The following is an 18,541-nucleotide window of genomic DNA, read 5'->3' as shown; positions in this document are numbered from 1 at the left end:
ATTTCAAGATATATACTCGATATGCATCTATAATTACTTCTACTAAACAAAATCTTATTACTTGCGTTACACATAGGTAAGACGTGTGTAGGATAAGGGTGCAGTTTGCATATATAGGAATTAGACCCAACTCGACCATTCATGACAAATCGTATCCGAAGCATATTTGACGTGAAATTTGGCACTACAAAATATTTTTTTATTAATTTATACTATTATAAAAGCATAAAATTATTAACGTGAGATGTTGGCCGACTTTTTTATGCGTGCAACACACGTACCCTAAAACTAGTATTTAAAAAAATGAGATTTGTCTTGGACTAAGTTAGTTCAAAGATATCCACAGCCAGAGGCGGATACATTGTTGCAACACGGAGTTTGTCTAAACTTAATATTTTCGCAAAATTTATACAAAAAATTCCACTAAAATTGTAAGAATATTAAAGAACTCATAATTTCAAGGCACCTAAAATATATCCTCCATTTCTCATTTTTCAAGAATCAATATCCTCCTTTTGAGCCGATATCTCCCTTTTGTTATCAGATTAATCAATTTTACAAAATCTCTCCTAGAAGATCATAGTTTTAAGTCTTAATAAATGTCACAAAACCTAAACAATTTTTCCGCGACAACAAACCCAGTAAATTTATAGACAGTTATTCAATATTTGTGCTAGTAAAAAATTAGTTTGAGAAACACACAATCTGACCGAGGCACCACCATTATTCCAAAAAAAAGAAAAAATTGACTTTATCCAATCAAGAAAAAGATTGGATCCCCTATTTGATAAAGCAATAATTATCACTCCATAGGTAAAGTCTACAAACACACTCATGAATTTATTGTTCTAACCATCATAAGGTCACAAGTACAATAGTTTTAAACAGATAAACCTCTCTAAAACAGGAAATACTCAACTCAACAAACGAACAATAGTTACATACTCTCGGTCACAGTACGTAATACAGCAAAAACCAGCTCAACTCAACTAATTATGTGATCGCATCGTTAAGTAGTCTTCCATGCTGAAAGAGGTGGAGTTTCTGAATTTTTGTAAGTACTCATACCAGGAATGTACCGATCGCCCTGGACTGCATTATCTGATGCAATGGATTCAAGTTCTACCATATCTTCTGATGTTAACTTTATGGACAGAGCTCCGATGTTCTGGTTCAAGTTTTCAATCTTAGTGGTGCCGGGGATAGGACACACGTCGTTTCCTTGGTGATGTACCCAGGCCAAGGCTAGTTGAGACGGGGTGCACCCCTTCCTGACTGCCATTTCACAAATCCTCTCGTACAAGTTCTTGTTATTCTCAAGATTCTCGGCCTGGAACCTAGGTAGATGCTGCAAAATTGAAGAGCTATTCAAGTCAAATGAGGAAATGCCTACTTTATTTTAAATTGCTTTGGGGTCTTGACATATTTATAGAACATACCCCAACATAGACAATATTGCTCAGCAATAGAGGAAAAACAATTAAGTAACAATGATCGTCATGAAGGAGAGCAATGGATACTGATTTAGAAATGGCAATATATGTTGCGCCAGAACTTTGTACACGATGTATGAAGAAGTTTACCATGCAGGGTTGGGCATAAAAGTCAAGAACATGTCAATCAAGAAAAACATTCCTTTCATCCAACGAGCACATATGTAAATATTAAGCGTGTTTGAGATGTGAAATTCCCAAAGTAAAATGCTACAAAGCAAGACGTGAAAACTTCTTAACAGGTAGAATGGCCTTCAATCGTGTTGGTTCGCCTACTCATCCACAAACATGTATTTTTCGACCTAAGGGTACATCGTATATATGCATAAATAAACTCCCTTGTCAGGAAACAAGTTCCTTTTAAATGGTCTATGTACAACTCGTCAATATAAGGCACTAACGAAAAGTTCATTCAACAGTAGTAGCCGTAGCCCGTAGCCACAGATACAATTCTCAATCAACAAGGTCAAAATATAATGTATGTAGCCGTTGGGCAGAAAGCATCTTCAGTGGCCCAAGTATTAACTAACTACTTTATGGGAAAGGAGAGCGATGAAATACACTATAGTGGTAGCAGAAACAGCAAACGTCAGCTATAATACACTACATTGCTCCTTATACATGAGGCATTTCATACCAACGAATGAAAGCTTTCATCCCCCTAAAAAAAAGGAACTTTTGTCCCTAGTGATGTCTTCCAGATCAACTAGCTTAGTATTTGAAACCTTTTCTTTCCTCAAATAAGTAAATATACTCGCAACAGAAATACACCACAATTAAGCATGATGTCATTATTCTTGAAATCCAAAACAGTAAATAAATTCAAGAAAATCTATTATGTTTGAAATCCAAAACAACAATAATATAAAAGCAAACCTTTCGGTAGTCTTCATTTGACATATCCTCGAGCAACTTCGGACCTGATGACAAAAAGCCCCGTCCTAATGGACTGTATGCCACAATCCCAATACCGAGTTCTCTGGTAGATAGGAAGGTGGATATCAGGATCTCGCATAGTTATAGACCGCGTACAAACACGAAAAAACTAACAGAAAGAAGAATATACCTGCAAGTAGGGATTATTTCTTCCTCTACATCTCTAGACCATAGAGACCATTCTAATTGTACTGCTGTTATTGGATGAACTGCATGTGCTCTTCTAATCGTCGATGCTGATGCCTCGGATAGACCTATATATTTTATTTTACCCTCTTCAACCAGCTTCTTAAGTTCTCCAACCTAGTAAATCAGGAACAAGAATTGCAGATAATTAACCATTTGAACAAAGATGAAAAACAGGTTAATCATATAAGAACTCCACTAATTGGTGTAACAGCTGAAAATTTTGCTAGTCTATTCCACAACTCTTAAAACGCTACTCATACATTGATCAGAGGTACTAAGTGCTCATTTTAAGAACTCTAACCAGCTTATCAAAGCTTGCAAATATATGCCAACAGTCGCAAGAGTCTGAAAAGGAGTGTAATTATTTTTGTCTCGTCTTCCTTTTTTTTTTTTTTAGTTTTCTGTCTCTGGATGATCATTTCTTTCTTTCTTTTTTCCCGTTCCTTTCTTCTCTTTTTTCTTTCTCAACAAACAGGATGAGGAAATTGTGTCACTGATTTGGGTTATAAAGGTAATGATGTTACTACAAGCATATGAAGGGCGTGGTTGTAAACTACTAGATCGATTCTGAAAGTGATGATGTAGGTTGATGCAGCACCGGAGCAATAAGTATACATAATTGCGTTGAAATTTTTAGTACATACAGGTACTGGAATGCTAATGCCAGAAATTTCTATTACAGTTAATAGCCTTAGTAAATACTAATATTACTGCTACACCGAATATTTTATTTTATTTTAGAAACAACACTTTCTCGGTAGCCATCCTTTGAGCAAGATCAAATATTACTTCATTCTTTCAGAATAAGTAACCTGCAACTGAAAGGAGTTATAAAAGGAAAAAGAGAACTAACCGTGACTTCAATTGGCACGCGTGTATCAACTCGGTGCTGATAGTACAAGTCAATGCAGTCAACATCAAGTCGCTTTAAGCTAGCCTCGCATGCACCCCTTACATAGGCTGGATCTCCATGCACTGCTCTCTTCCCTTCTGCTTTCTTTTCATCTCCTAAAACAATACCAAATTTTGTTGCTAACACGACTCGCTCTCTCGTCCCACCCTTCAAAGCCTACATAGATAGATGCATAATCACCAGAACTTAAGTAACAATTTTGCAGAAAATTGTATAAAAAATGGTTAAATATTCTCAGTTGCCTATGCAATGCATGAGTATATCCTAAGGCAGTGGTTTAATGGTTAATGAAGTTGGCGCAAACATTAGAAACTATGGTTCAAATCCCTGCGGAGATAAAAAATACAAGGTGGTTTTTCAGGATCTGTCTAAGCCTTGGTGGGCTGAGTTACTCGATAACTATGTTGGCGGGAGGTGTCAGGTACCCCATGAAATAATCAGTGTGTAAAAACTAACCGAACAGCACTATCATTAGAACAAATCAATAGAGTACAATGGAAATACAAGTTCACAACACTTTTGTTTCTGAACGTGTACCTCATATTAAGAAAATAACATTCCACAACAATAACTATTTGCCAGGAAAGAAGAAGGAAACTCGAAGACTAGAAGTATCAGGATAAACATCTGAAAATAATTGGCACTGATCTCAAATGTGCAGAACTTTCTACTAGCTGAGGCATACATGGCAAAATGTCAGCAGATTTAGGCAACACGATAGCGATCTGACACATTTCATTCTTGAGCATGTAGAAAAGCAAATTATAGAGGCTCGTCTAACAACAAAAGATTTTGATTCCATGAAACTGTTTATTCCATAGGATACAAAAGGTAAAACTATATATATCTCATATACTTAGGACCATAGGAGAAAGACAATACAATAATGAGGCTTATTCCATTGTCACATATGAATATAGTTAATTACCCAGTGACATGGACTAGAATCCTCCCACTTTCTGATTCTGATGTAACTCTCAATTCATGAATAGAGCCCCAAGAAAAAATGCTCCCCTCGTTTCATTTTATGTAACTTAGTTTGACTACGCAATAGTTTACAAAAGAAAGAAAGAGTTTTGAATAGTGTGTATCAAACGAAAAATGTGCATCATGTATCAAAAATGTCATTTGAATCTTGTGGACTAAAACATGTCATGTCATACCCATAAGGAATGTCATTAAAGAGTAAAATGAGAATATTAAAATAAAGATTTATTAAAGTAACATTCTTTTTAAAGAGGTTAAGAAAAAAAAGTACGACATGATTGAAACAAAAAGAGTAAGTTTGACATCCTTGAACACTTTTATGACTAGATCGAGGTCATTCGGCGGATTTGGACTGAGGCAATGGTGTTTTGAGGAGTAGAGCTTGCTAGAACCGAGGTGAGTTAAGACTTTGACCCTAAATGAGTGAATTTTTTCCAAGTTGAACTTGTTTGTCAAATGCTATGTGTATGCCTATAACATCATTTTAGCATGAATATGATGCTCAAGTAGTCATACAACAAGTAAAACATGCAACAAATAAAGGCATGCAGCAAAACAAAGCATAATAAAGCCCAAAAATATAAAGCCTAAGGGGTCGTTTGGTTAGGAAACAGGTTCTCCCATGATTAGTTATCCCGGAATTAGTTATCCGTTCCTCCCACGGGGATAAAAAAAATACTATAATCCCGCGATAACTAATCCCCTACCACAATTTTATCCTAATCAAACGTGGGATAAACTCATCTCAAATTTAATCCCGAGATTAGTTATCCCTTATCCATCGTACCAAACGAGCCCTAAGGTTCTACCCCAGCATGGAAAACACACGGTGTCCGCATATATGCAAGGTGATAAATCTTGGAGCTTCTTTAATAACTGTTCGGGTCATCTGCGCACCTCAATTATTCTATCAAGTACACTCTGTGTCTTCCAGGAAAGGTCATTCTCCCCCATATGTGACAATGTTCTCTTTTTAAAGCCAAATACAAAAAAAAGGTACAACACTTCAAGCATAATGTACAACCATCCTACTAAATAAACTCAGAGAATTAAATTCACAATAAAATTGAAAAATAAGCATTTGGGGAAAGGGAAAGAAGTTGAATACTACCTTGCCAAGTAGGATTTCGTTAGTGTGGGGTCCATAGACATCTGAAGTATCAAGCAGAGTGATACCAGAATTGATGGCATGATGAATGAGTTGGATCATATCGGGTTCGGGTTTGGGCGGCCCATAAAAAGCGGACATACCCATACAACCAAGTCCTTGAGCTGACACTTCTAGCCCCTGTGAACCCAGTTTAATTCTTGGCACTTTTGTTCCTTCTTTAGCCATTGATGATGTGATTCAAGTTATTGTCTAAATCTGCAAATATGGTGGGAAAGACAGTAAGTAAGTGGTAGGTTTTATATGAAAGTGTGTGATTGGCTGCTGGTTGTGAGTCGGATCTTGGATGTCATTGATGATGGATTTTGATTAGGCCTATGTAAGTACAAACGTCACTTGCTATAAATATACAGTAACTATATTTTTGTGTCCTTATCACAATTTTTTTGTTTGTGTCCCCCTCCTCAAAATGTACCGGTACGCGTAATCCATCTAAATGAGTATAAATTTTTTAAAAAATTATAGAAATATTATTTTTAAATTAAAATAAATGTGCAAATTTACTGAGGAATATCAATTTATATCTTTCGCTCACTATATTTTCTTTTAGCTATTTTAACTACTATCTTAAATTATTTATGAATAAATGTATATAATTTATTTTAATTAATTTCAATATATAAATTTATCTTATATATGTTTTACTTTTCGAGTATTGTAATTGGTTTGTAATTTAATATGTGTATAAATTTACAATATGTATTCAACTAATTCAAATAATTAACTTAAAGTACATTATAGTACTTATTACTTCAAATTAAAAATACTACTATTATTTTCAAAACGTAAGCATGTCGTATTAAACTTATTTATATATATTTTCATACACGACCTAGTATGTTTAAGTTTGGTTTACATATTATTAGTAATCTTTTTTTTTTTTTTTTGAAGACTTAAAATTAGATCTAAAATTTTATTAGTAGATTTCTAACACGTTTATACACATTTTGTCTAATGCACGTGTGAAAATGTCATAATTACTTTACATAATTTATTTAAGGAAAGGATTTATAAGTAAATTTTTATTTGGTGTTAAATTCCTAAAATTGAGTTTCTATATATGTAGTCCGAATAAGAGAAGATTTAATGACCAAAATTTAGTTGACTTTTAAGTCCTAAATATTAGTAGAATAATTAAATTATAATTATAACCAATATAAAATCTATATTAAAGGGTAAAAAAGGCGAACGACATTTCGCTAAGGGTCTTCGTGCTAGGATAAGCGCGATGCGCATGTACCTTCTATCGATCCGTATAAAATTATGAAAAATATAAGCCCTTAACAATAAGATTTTTAAAAATATAAGCTCTTGAATATGACAAATATTGAGCCTACTTAGTAACAAAAAATAATGGATGTTTTATCTAACCAAGACAACAACCAAGATAATTGGAAAGTTTAGTGTTATTATGTATCTCGTTCTTTTATATTAATTTCGTATCAAAATAGTTATCTAGGTACCATGTATTCTAAGATAAGTTAACTACAAAGAGAAGAAAAATTAACGATAGATAAATTATATAGTTAAATAATAAAATTTATCGCTAATCCTACTTAGTGACAGAATCAGCTATATATTATAAAAAAATCCTATTAGCTACAAGATGAATTTACTAACTAATTCTTGTTTTGTAAAGTTAAATTATGTAGCAAAATTTCTCAGTAATAATATTAGTTTTTGTTTGACCAAAAAATAAAAGTCCTTTTCCATCTATTTTATTTTAACATATGCATTGAGGTAATTTAGGTACTTTTTTATATTAAATTATGATAATTAGTTTCTTATCACAAATTAATGATTACTATTTTTTTCAACAATAATTACTATTTCAAAACTTAATACCATAGTAAATTTTAACGAATTTAACAACCAAGCTCCTAATAAAATACTTATGATTTAAATTTTAAAAACAACAAATAAATCATATGAAAAGAAAAATTGGTCTTTTTGATTAAACAAGGATAAAGAGAAAAAAAAATACCACATAAAACGTGAAGTTTCCTTGTTGGAAACCAACACAAATCTTTTCTCCTACCTTTTTTGTATTCTTTTGTGTCTTAATATATTGTATCCTGATTAGGAGAAAATATCAAACACTAAATTATATTTGATTTTTTTTTTATTTATTTAGAACTCCTAAATATAAGGAAAGTTTTTTGATTACAATTTTATCCAATGTAAAATTTGTTTTTAAAGGATAAAAAAGGTGAACGACATTTCGCTAAGGGCCTTCATACTTTTAATATAGTATAGATATAGATACATCACGCGTTCAAGTCGTGAAATTAACATTAATGCTGAAAACCTAATCTGGCCACACATTTAAGTCATGATACACAATACGAAGTTGCTCGATATTTTAAATTGCTGAATGAAACGCTAATTTTCAAAATGATCGATCAGGTCGTTACACCTCGATACAATAAAACCTCAAATTCTTGGCATAATTTTACAGTGCCTCACAATATCAGACATGTCGGAGGTCTGTGACATCCATCAAGGTAAGCTAGCTACATCACCTCTTCTTGGGATACAATCTTTTTTTTAGATCATGTATGAATACGAAATACTTTGTACAACGGACCGCCCTCATCACAATTTATGATACTTTTTAATCCATATCATAAAGAATTATATTTTAAAATTTATTTTTAAATTTAAATTTTACAGATATTTTTATAGTTACATAAGTGTCTTTTAATTTATTTTAGATCATAAGTGTCAAATGTAATATTTTAAAATTCCATATTCAGTTAAAAGAAAAATAGAAACGGGAAGGTAACCTTTTATTTTTCTCTACTGGTCTAGGGAGTTCTAAAAGAACCTAAACTAATAATATTCGTGGGCGTTTGGACATAAAAATTGTAAAATTCCAAAGAAAGTGAAAAAAAAATTCAAGTGAAAATGGTATTTAAAAATTAGAGTTGTGTTTGGACATGAATATAATTTTGGGTTGTTTTAAGTTTTGTGTTACACCCCGCAATATTACGATGATGTTACGTCCTGCAGTATTATATTATGATGATGTTACTCCTTGCAGTATTACATTACGATGATGTTACGCTTCGCAGTATTAAGTTACGACAACGTTGCACCCTACAGCATTACATTACGGTGATGTTACGCTTCGCAGTATTAAGTTATGACGATGTTGCACCTTATAGTATTATACGTTGAATTTGTCGTAAAGTAATTGACATCAGTCCAAGTAAAAGATTATTTGGAGATTATAAGAATTATGTTATTTCACAAGTGATGAGTAAATTCGTGAAGGTGAAAGGGGAAGCAAGTCAAAGAAAATGAATTTTCGTCCAAGTTTGGCATGTTGGGATAAAATACAAGTCGAGCGCTAATACCCAATATTTATGGACTAGTACCACACAAGGTACCACATGGCCATAATAGAAGGGTGTATATATATATATATATATATATATATATATATATATATATATATATAAAAGTGTATTAAAAATAAGTAGAATTTTAAGTAATTTGAAATAATTTTTAATTATGCGGGTAATTAGTTAATTATCGGATAACGGAACATTACCTAATTGCCTAATAAGTGATAAAAATTAAAAGTAACCCCATCCCACGTGTCAGCAAGCCACTAGAAATTAAGTGACTCATGGTCACATTAGAATTGATGGCATCTTTGATAATTTAAATGCAAGACACCTCAATACCTTAAGACTTCCAAAACCAAAATCATGTTACAACTCTTGCCAAAAACTCTTACTAAGACACTAACAGAGGAGGAAAACATTACCTTTCAAATTTCCATTCTCAAAGACACCTAAAATCAGATTGTATACTTAAGCAACGTGATTTTTTTTACAAGTTTCAACAATTTCAGCTAGCATTTTTAGAGTCTTAGCAACGGAGAAATTTTGCGGTTCTAACGGAGTACGATGCAATATTTTCCAAGAATATCATACGGATTTTTTCCTACTCCAGGTATGTTAAGGCTAAGCTATTCCTTCATTTTTGCATGATCTCGTCATTATACAAGTTTGATAACGAGGCATAAAGAAAAATTCATATCTCGAAATTTGCATATATTTTGCTAGTCTCGCAAGTTACGTATATTTTTCTAGTTTTGTCAATTACCATATTCTCCTTATGAGGAATTCATATTCAGTTGAGTATTTTCATCTTCCAGTCAAGAGAGTAGAGAGTTTACATATATACAGTATTAAAAGTATTTTCATTACCATCGAGCTATAATCGATGGGCAGGCCCCTATTGGGCAACCTCTGATCAGATGGTAAGTTATATACCGAGCCTACTGTGGCCGAGCGCCTATGAGCGAGCCCAGTTGGTCAAGATACAGAGTCTAGTATGGCCGAGCGTCTATGAACGAGCCTACTACGGTAGAGCAGTTGTATATATACCGAGCCTTATAGGGTCAGACGGCTATTTTACTTACTATATTGAGAGAGTTGAGTCAGCATCAGTAGGTAAGCATATCTTCAGATTATCTTTGACTTTCAGCTACTTGCAATTATTATATTATCAGTTCAGTTTCAGCTTTCAGTATATTGCCTTACATACTCAGTACAATATTTTGTATTGACGTCCCTTTTATGAGGGCGCTGCATTTTATATGTCCAGGTCAGACAGACAGACGGGTAGGCCTCCTCAATAAGTGTTGTCCGAGTTCAGCTTGATCGGTAAGCTCCATGCCTTTCGGAGTTTTTGGGTCTAGAGCTTGTGTGTGTGTGTGTGTGTGTGTGTGTATATATATATATATATATATATATATATATATATATATATATATATATATATATATATATATATGTACGTATGTATGTATGTATGTATGTATGTTATGAGTATGCCAGGGAGCTGCTCCGATCACAGTATATCCATCAGTAGAGGCTTGTTGACATATCATATCAGTTAGTGCAATATGTTGGACTTGCAGGCCTTGTATGTATATTTGGTTGGTTTGTCAACTGTAATAGTTATGACAGCCTTGTCGACCCAGTTTTATATTGACATTTAGTCAGTATTCGCAGTTATCTTGCAATGTAGCTCATAGCCAAAGTATGACATCATATGTTCAGAGTCCCTTAGTTGCAAGTTGGTACGCAAGGATAGGTGAGGCATTGGGTACCGGTCTCGCCCCCCAGGTTCGGGGCGTAACAAAAGTGGTATCAGAGCAGTTTTGTCCTAGAGAGTCTACAAGTCGTGTCTAGTAGAGTCTTATTTATGGGTGTGCCGTGCACCACACTTATAAGCAGGAGGCTACATGGCATTTAAGACTGTCACTCTTTCTTCTTACTCTAGATCGTGTGGTAGAGCTCAGTTGTAAGAACTCAATTTCCTAAACTCTATCTTATTCATAATACGACGATATTTACTTCCAGAAAGACAATTGGTAAGAAGTCGCATGTAGCTGTGGAAGAGTTGAGTTAGAAGAATTCGGTGAGCTTTTTGAAAGGGACCTTTAAGGCAAGAATATCTATCCACCTTTATGGTGAAAAACACTGAGAGATTCAGAAGATAAATACAAGTTTCAACAAGTAAAGGAAGCAAGCAGGAAGAGAGATTCAAGCATTTTGAGTTACCTTCGACAGTAACAGAGGTATGTATAATTGTCCACACTGATCTATGTCATGTTCTATAGGAGCTAACAAATATGGTTTAAGAGAAGGACATAATATCACGATCTGGCTGGGGTTAGAGTGAGCTAAAATGGTAGATGAATTGTGTCACGACCCTAAACCCAATCCGATCGTGATAACACCTCTCGTGAAGACAAGGCCATCCGAATCACTTCCAATTCACTTTAAGCAATTAAAATAATAACTACTAAATCTTTAATTAGAAATAAAATCCCAAAATAAGCATTTAACAGTGTAATTTGTGAAAATAAAAGCCAACACAGCCCCGACACCGGGGTGTCACCAGTCATGAGCATCTAAAACAATACTACCAGTCTAAAAGTCTACTCCACTACTAAATAACTGAATCAGAAAAGAAATAAGATAGAGGGAGGTTGCACTGGGCTGCGAATCACCAAGCAGCTACCTAGTAAACCTCCGAAGATCTGCTGGAACTGTCAACCCTCAGTAGTAGGACCTGTAGCGCCCGAATCTGCACACAAAGGTGCAGGGAGTAAAGTGAGTACTTCCAACTCAATGAGTAATAAGAATAAATGAAGACTAAATGATATAAAATCATATTAAACACAACATTTAGCTATCAGAGGCATAACAAAATCAGTAAGACAATTTAACAATGAAATCTCATAAAAACACCTTTTTAAGCAGTCAACAATAGATAGGAAAAACAACTAGGAATGGTAAACACATAAGAACTGCCCCTCGGGCACAATAACATCAAATCAGCACCTCAGGCTATATCTCATGTCACAATGGGTACCCGTGCTCACTAGGGGTGTGCAGACTCCTGGAGGGGCCCCTTACGGCCTAAGTGCAATATCAAGCCATCTCATGGCATCATAAATAGGCTCTCGGCCTCATATCAATATCAAGCCACCTCGTGGCATACAATCTCAGGCCCTCGGCCTCATTATCATAATTAGTGCATCACTGTTGCGGCGTACAGCCCGACCCAAAATTATCCTCATAATACAGGCCCTCGGCCTTACTCAGTCAGAATCTCATAAGCCCTTCGGGCAATAGTAAAAATATGTAGCTCAGCTCAAAATATCTTTAAAACATCATTTAAGGTTTCTAAAACAGATTAACATAGCTGAGTTTTGAAAACATTGAAAGATCTGGCATGACTAAGCACAAGTATGAAATCAAACAATGACAAAAATATCATTAACGATCCCCTAAGGATTCAAACAGTTGGCACGAAGCCCAAATATGGCATTTAGCCCAAAGTATAATAATATCAAACAATTAGCTACCAAATATACAGAAAAATAGTCATTCGGGATGGACTAAGTCACAATCCCCAACGGTGCACGACCCCACGCTCGTCATCTAGCGTGGGTGTCACCTCAACACAGTCGAACGTTGTATAATCCGGGGTTTCATACCCTCAGAACAGCATTTAAAATCATTACTCACCTCGAACTAGCCCGAAAAGCTACTCTGCAACACGCTTGCCTCTCGAACCAACTTCCGAGTGCTCCAAATCTACCAAGTTCAGATTTTTATCATCAAATTATGCTAAGCGAATGAATTCCAATTGAAAAATATCGATTTTAAGCACAAAACCCGAAATCAGTCAAAACCCGACCCCTGGACCCGCATCCTGGAACTGGATAAACTTTATACCAAAATGTTCTTCATCATCTCATGGGTCCGTACATATAAAGAACTCGAAAATCGGAGTTCGTTTGACCCCTCAAATCATCCCTAGAAGGTCTCATAATCTCAAGCCTTAACTCCACCTTTTTCTACTAATTTTCATGAATTAAACACTGATATTTTATTCCTTAATCCCAAATAATCGAGTTTTAGGGTCTAAAATCCTTATCTCAATGAAGAACAATGATTTCCTCTCTTCAAAATCGCCTCAAAGCTATTTCCCCGTTCAAAAATAGTTTAAAATGGTTTAATGGTTGCGGAGGGTTTATTTAAATACTGCTCATGCGTTTTACTATTCACCCGAGTTACTGCTCACCCGAGTTACTATTCATGCTGCTGTGAAAAAATGCAGCAGCTTTTCTTCTAGTCTAAATTGATCTGTTAACCTTTTGAAATCCACCCGAGGTCCTCGGAAATCTCAACAAATATACTAACACATACCATAACATCATTCGAACTTAGTTGAGCCTTCGAAACACCAAAAACAACATCAAAACACCAAAATCACATCAAATTCAAGCCTATGAACTTTGAAATTCCTAAATTCCACCAATGACGTCGAAACTATCCAAAACAACTCTGATTGACCTGAAATTTTGCAAACATATCCAAAATGACATTATGAACCTGTTCCAACTGTCGGAATTCCATTCCAACCCCGATAGCCTATTTTTCACTGCCGACCGGAAATCGCCAAAAACTAACTTCGCCAATTCAAGCCTAATTCTACACCGGACATCACAAAAATATTCCGGACACATTTCTAAGTCCCAAATCACCTAACGAAGCTATACAAGCCATAAAATCCGCATTTCAAGGTTGTTTACCAATAAGCCAACTCTCGATTGACTTTTCTAACTCTAAAGCTACTTTTAGAGACTAAATGTCTCAAATCTTACCAAAACCATTAAGGATTCAATCCGACCAACCTGATACCATATAACACGGATAAACAATGCATAAAGAAGCAGAAATGGGAAAAAACGGAGCGGTAACTCATGAGACGACTGACCGGGTTGTCATAAATTGCTTGCGTTAGTTGACATTTCTGAATGATATTGCAAATGTGCTAATTGATCTCCTTGTGAGACACCCAGATGGTGCACACTAAAATAGTACAGCTAAATATGAGTACTACAAAGATAGGAACTGAAAACCTGGAAGGGATAAATATTACCTTAGTATGATTCCCGCCCCTAGTAGAGGGAGAATGTTAGGCAGCCCGAAGAGTCAGTAGATGGATCAAGGGAATGTAAAAGCGAAAGAATGTCTTGTTAAAGTTTTCAGGATAAAGTGATAGATAGAAATATTAGCAGAGAAGTACAAAGAGGGATAATGAATCATTATGAGTGAGATGTGATACATGGATGGCGACAGTAGAGTGTTACAGAATTTATAGTCAGATGAAGAAAGAGATGAGAGGTGACGGGCTTTAAGACAAAAAAAGAGTATAGGCCATACAGTCACATCCTCATTTCGAGAAATAAGTTCGCGACTCTAATGTGATTAACAGAAGGAAAAGTTAGACCCCATAGTAATAGAAATCAGTATGGACTATGAACAAGGTGAACTAAACATGAATTAGGAACTAAGTGATTTGATAATCGTCAGCATCATGAGAATTTCATACTGCATTCCGGCAACTATAGAATGGGCAACAGAAGAAGATCCATGATGAATCCAGAAAATGGTCATTCAGGGAGACGTTTCCCTAAAGTAAGCGATATGAGTAAAGTTAAGCTTAAGGGACTATATGTGCCAGTTACACTAAGTTTCACCATTGCGAGTGAGTAATTTTTTTTATCCTTGGTACAGAAGGATTACCGCAAGGCGAGTAGGGGTCATTGATGATGCAAAAGGACGCCAAATATGGAGAGAAAAACATTTATAGGCAGGTCGTCGTAGCTCCAAGTTTTAGTACTCCCCAAAAGGGAGGGAATATGGAATGATAAAGGATGAATGCGAAAAAAATGAGAAAGGTATGAGATTGCCCTTATCCAAAGGTTACAGATATGTTATGATTCCATAATGTTATGTAAGCACGACGTCAAGAAAAGGAAGTAAAGGTTCCTGCCTGGGATGTTATTAATAGATAAGGAGCCAGTATGTGAGGTAAGTTAAGACAAGGAAATAACCCAAGAAGGATTACGCGGAATATGGATATGAGAATGGGCCGACGAGCAGTTAGTAGTTGATTCAGGAAGAGCCTAGTCATGATTAGATAAGAAGTTGCAAACAAATCAGCAGATCATATAAGATAAAGGTAGTGAGCCCCAATATGGAGAATTCAGCCTCGTAGTAACGTCATTATAATACTTGAGATATATTCAAATAGGAATCAGGGTAGTTAAAGGTACCTTATGCATGTTACGGGGATAAAGGAAAGTGACACTAGGAAGACAGTCAAAATAACAAGTTCAGAAGCAACCCTATCAGCACATGGGCACGGAGGTAAGCAACTACGGATGATTATAGGCAAGGAAGGACATCAAAAAGGTTCGTAATAAGCCCACAACTCTACGAGAGTCAAGGGTTCTCCCTAGGTACTACAACAAAAGACTATCTGAGGAAATAAGGAAGAAGGCTTCAACCTAAGCACAATGACCTAAAGAGAAAATGGTCGTGTAACAACAGTCTCGCAACAACATTGTAAGCACTCCAAAGGAAAGTGGCACCTACCGTGGATAATGAACAGGAAGTAAAGTTAAAAGTAATATTCGAGATCATATGAGTTACATGAAAACTCTGGCATGTGTGGACACTAAGATAAGCTAAGTATGGACGCAACAAGAGGCAAAAAAATAGGAAAAGTAATAGCTTACGTTGAAAGAAATCTAAGATGGAACGAAAGAAATTATTCTATCAATGATCTAAAGTTGGTTGCGTTAAGAACTCACTTAAGGGTTTGGATTTTTATACATGCAACATATATAGCCGTAGAAGATTCTGGTATACGTTAAAAGAAAGAATTGAGCCTAGGTCATAAACGAAGGATTAAATTATTAAAGAGTTGTATCATGCATATTTCTCAAGCCCATGAAAGGCTAGACATGATAACTAATATCATGAACCACAGATCAGAAGATAGCTTAAGCCTACATAAGGGAAGAGGAAACTAAATAGTGACATCAACTAAGTAATCAGGAGTCTGATTATTGGACCCAGAAGTTATAGGAACCATGATTGAGAACATAGCAGAATCACTTTTAATATTAGAGGTGCAAGAGAGATAGCACAACAACTATATTCTATAACGGCTATATGATAAAGCCAGTTAGAAGAAGTACCAGCCTCGTAAGAAGTCAGTATGGAGCTCCCACCAGATTAAATAGGCACCAGAGGTGCAAGTATTATAATAGAGCTTTAAATGGTGGATGTTATTTATACATATGTGGGATGAAGGTTATGAAGGAAAGATAAAAGAATGTAAGGTGATATTTTAAATTAAGTAAGGTAAAAGTGAACAACGTATGAAATACTCAAGTATAGAAGGATGAGAGTGGTCCATACTTCAGGTAAAAGAATAGAAGTACTGGGATTCAGTATCCAGGAATAATAGCATCATCATCAGTGGCATATCTTCCAGCATATGGTTTCTAAGTACCGAAAGGTTTAATTAGAGAGTAAAAGGAGAGTTAGAGACAATGTGATGTCTTGCTTGATGTTCCAGAAAAGCATAAGGGAATCGATCACAAGCTAAAGTATGATAGAACAACAAGGTTTTAGAAAGACAAGAGTAAGGATAAGAAGAAGGCAAGTGAGAAGGTGACGACAATGGATAAGTCCTTGGGATAAAACCCGTGAAAACAAAGGAGATGATGGTCCTTCTATGTTATAGAAAGCTCAATATAGCCTGAATGAACTCAAAGGAGTCTAAGACTAGTAGCATTTAGAAAAGATGGAATGTTGCCTGAGGGTGTAATTGTGATAGATAAAAGATGATATTTGGGCCTTCGGTTGAGTAATGATTTCATGAAGTGTACAGAATTAAAATACCCACATAAGGTAAACCACATTGGGATGCTATGAAAAATGGTTATGGAGGTATGGTATAGTATCACCCCTAGGTGGATCAATCTAAATATTCCAGATGTCCCCGATGAGACGCGAGCCCTATCGACGGTGTTATATAAAAAATCAAGTTATCAGTGGTAGATGATGAATCAACATTAAGGTAAACCAACAATAGATGGATAAAAGTTTAACAGTATGAGCTGAAATTAGACCATTAGTCTTAAGGATAAGCGAGGAGAGTAACCTGGAGTTGGTTGCAGACCTCAGTAACGATAAATCAAAGTAAGAGTTATGACATAATATGACTTACCGAAGTGCAGTAAAGTGATATGGATGGATAACCAGGTCTATGAAATAAGATATATCCATATTCGCAAGTTCTACAAAGTATCGCACGAGGAACTTCAGTACACCTATAGATGCCCAGAGAGGCATCCTATTAAGCGTTGTAAATATTTACAAAGTAAGGCTTAGAGATTGGCTAAAAGCTAAAAGGAAAAAGGAAAAATGAATCTCATAAGAGCACTTACAAAGCCAGGATCATACAAGTTGCATGACAGGAGGTAGCAGCAGTTGCGAAATTAGAAAGATTTCGACCACAAGTCATGATATGAGCAAAACGACTAAAGGGGGGAATACCCTAGACTTTGGATTTATTCACAGAGCAACTGTTTTAATGGTAAGGATAATATTAAGGTATTCACAAGAGCTATAAGTTATGAAAATGATAAGAACATCAATCAACATTCGAGGATGAATGTTCCAAAGGGGGGAATGATGTTACATCCCGCAATATTACGATGATGTTACATCCTGCAATATTATATTACGATGATGTTACACCTTGTAGTATTACATTACGATGATGTTACGCTTTGCAGTATTGAGTTACGACAATGTTGCACCCTGCAATATTACATTACGGTTAAGTTACGCTTCGTAGTATTAAGTTACGACGATGTTGCACCCTGTAGTATTGTACGTTGAATTTGTCGTAAGGTAATTGACATCAGTCTAAGTAAAAGATTATTTGGAGATTATAAGGATTATGCTATTTCACAAGTGATGAGTAAATTCGTGAATGTGAAAGGGGAAGCAAGTCAAAGAAAATAAATTTTCGTCCAAGTTTGGCATGTTGGGATAAAATACGGGTCGAGCGTTAATACCCGATATTTATAGACTAGTACCATACAAGATACCATATAACCATGATAGTATTATATATATAAAATAGTATTAAAATAAATAAAATTTTAAGTAATTTGAGATAATTTTTAGTTATGCGGGTAATTGGTTAATTACCGGGTAACGAGGCATTACCTAATTACCTAATAAGTGATAAAAATTAAAAAGATCCCACTCTACCCCATGTGGCAGCAAGCCACTAGAAATTAAGTGACTCATGGTCACATTAGAATAGGTGGCATTTTGATAATTTAATTGCAAGACACCTCAATACCTTAAGACTTCCGAAACCAAAATCATGTTACAATTCTTGCCAAAAACTCTTACTAAGGCACTAACAGAGGAGGAAAACGTT

General features: G+C 35.3%; 1 protein-coding gene across 1 annotated transcript; it reads right to left on the bottom strand.

Annotated features, from left to right (window-relative positions):
- Nucleotides 1-814: 814 nt before the first annotated feature.
- LOC107816763 (auxin-induced protein PCNT115) lies at nucleotides 815-6,008 on the bottom strand. Its single transcript, XM_016642502.2, has 5 exons — nucleotides 5,630-6,008; nucleotides 3,472-3,687; nucleotides 2,560-2,732; nucleotides 2,370-2,472; nucleotides 815-1,348 (listed from the first exon to the last, which is right to left on the bottom strand). Exons 1-5 carry the CDS (start codon nucleotides 5,852-5,854, stop codon nucleotides 1,010-1,012), a joined length of 1,056 nt encoding a protein of 351 aa, XP_016497988.1. The 5' UTR covers nucleotides 5,855-6,008; the 3' UTR covers nucleotides 815-1,009.
- Nucleotides 6,009-18,541: the final 12,533 nt, after the last annotated feature.

The sequence above is a fragment of the Nicotiana tabacum genome, chromosome 7 (genome assembly GCF_000715075.1).
Source record: "Nicotiana tabacum cultivar K326 chromosome 7, ASM71507v2, whole genome shotgun sequence".
NCBI lineage: Eukaryota > Viridiplantae > Streptophyta > Magnoliopsida > Solanales > Solanaceae > Nicotiana > Nicotiana tabacum.
This window is presented reverse-complemented; position numbering and strand designations above follow the sequence as displayed.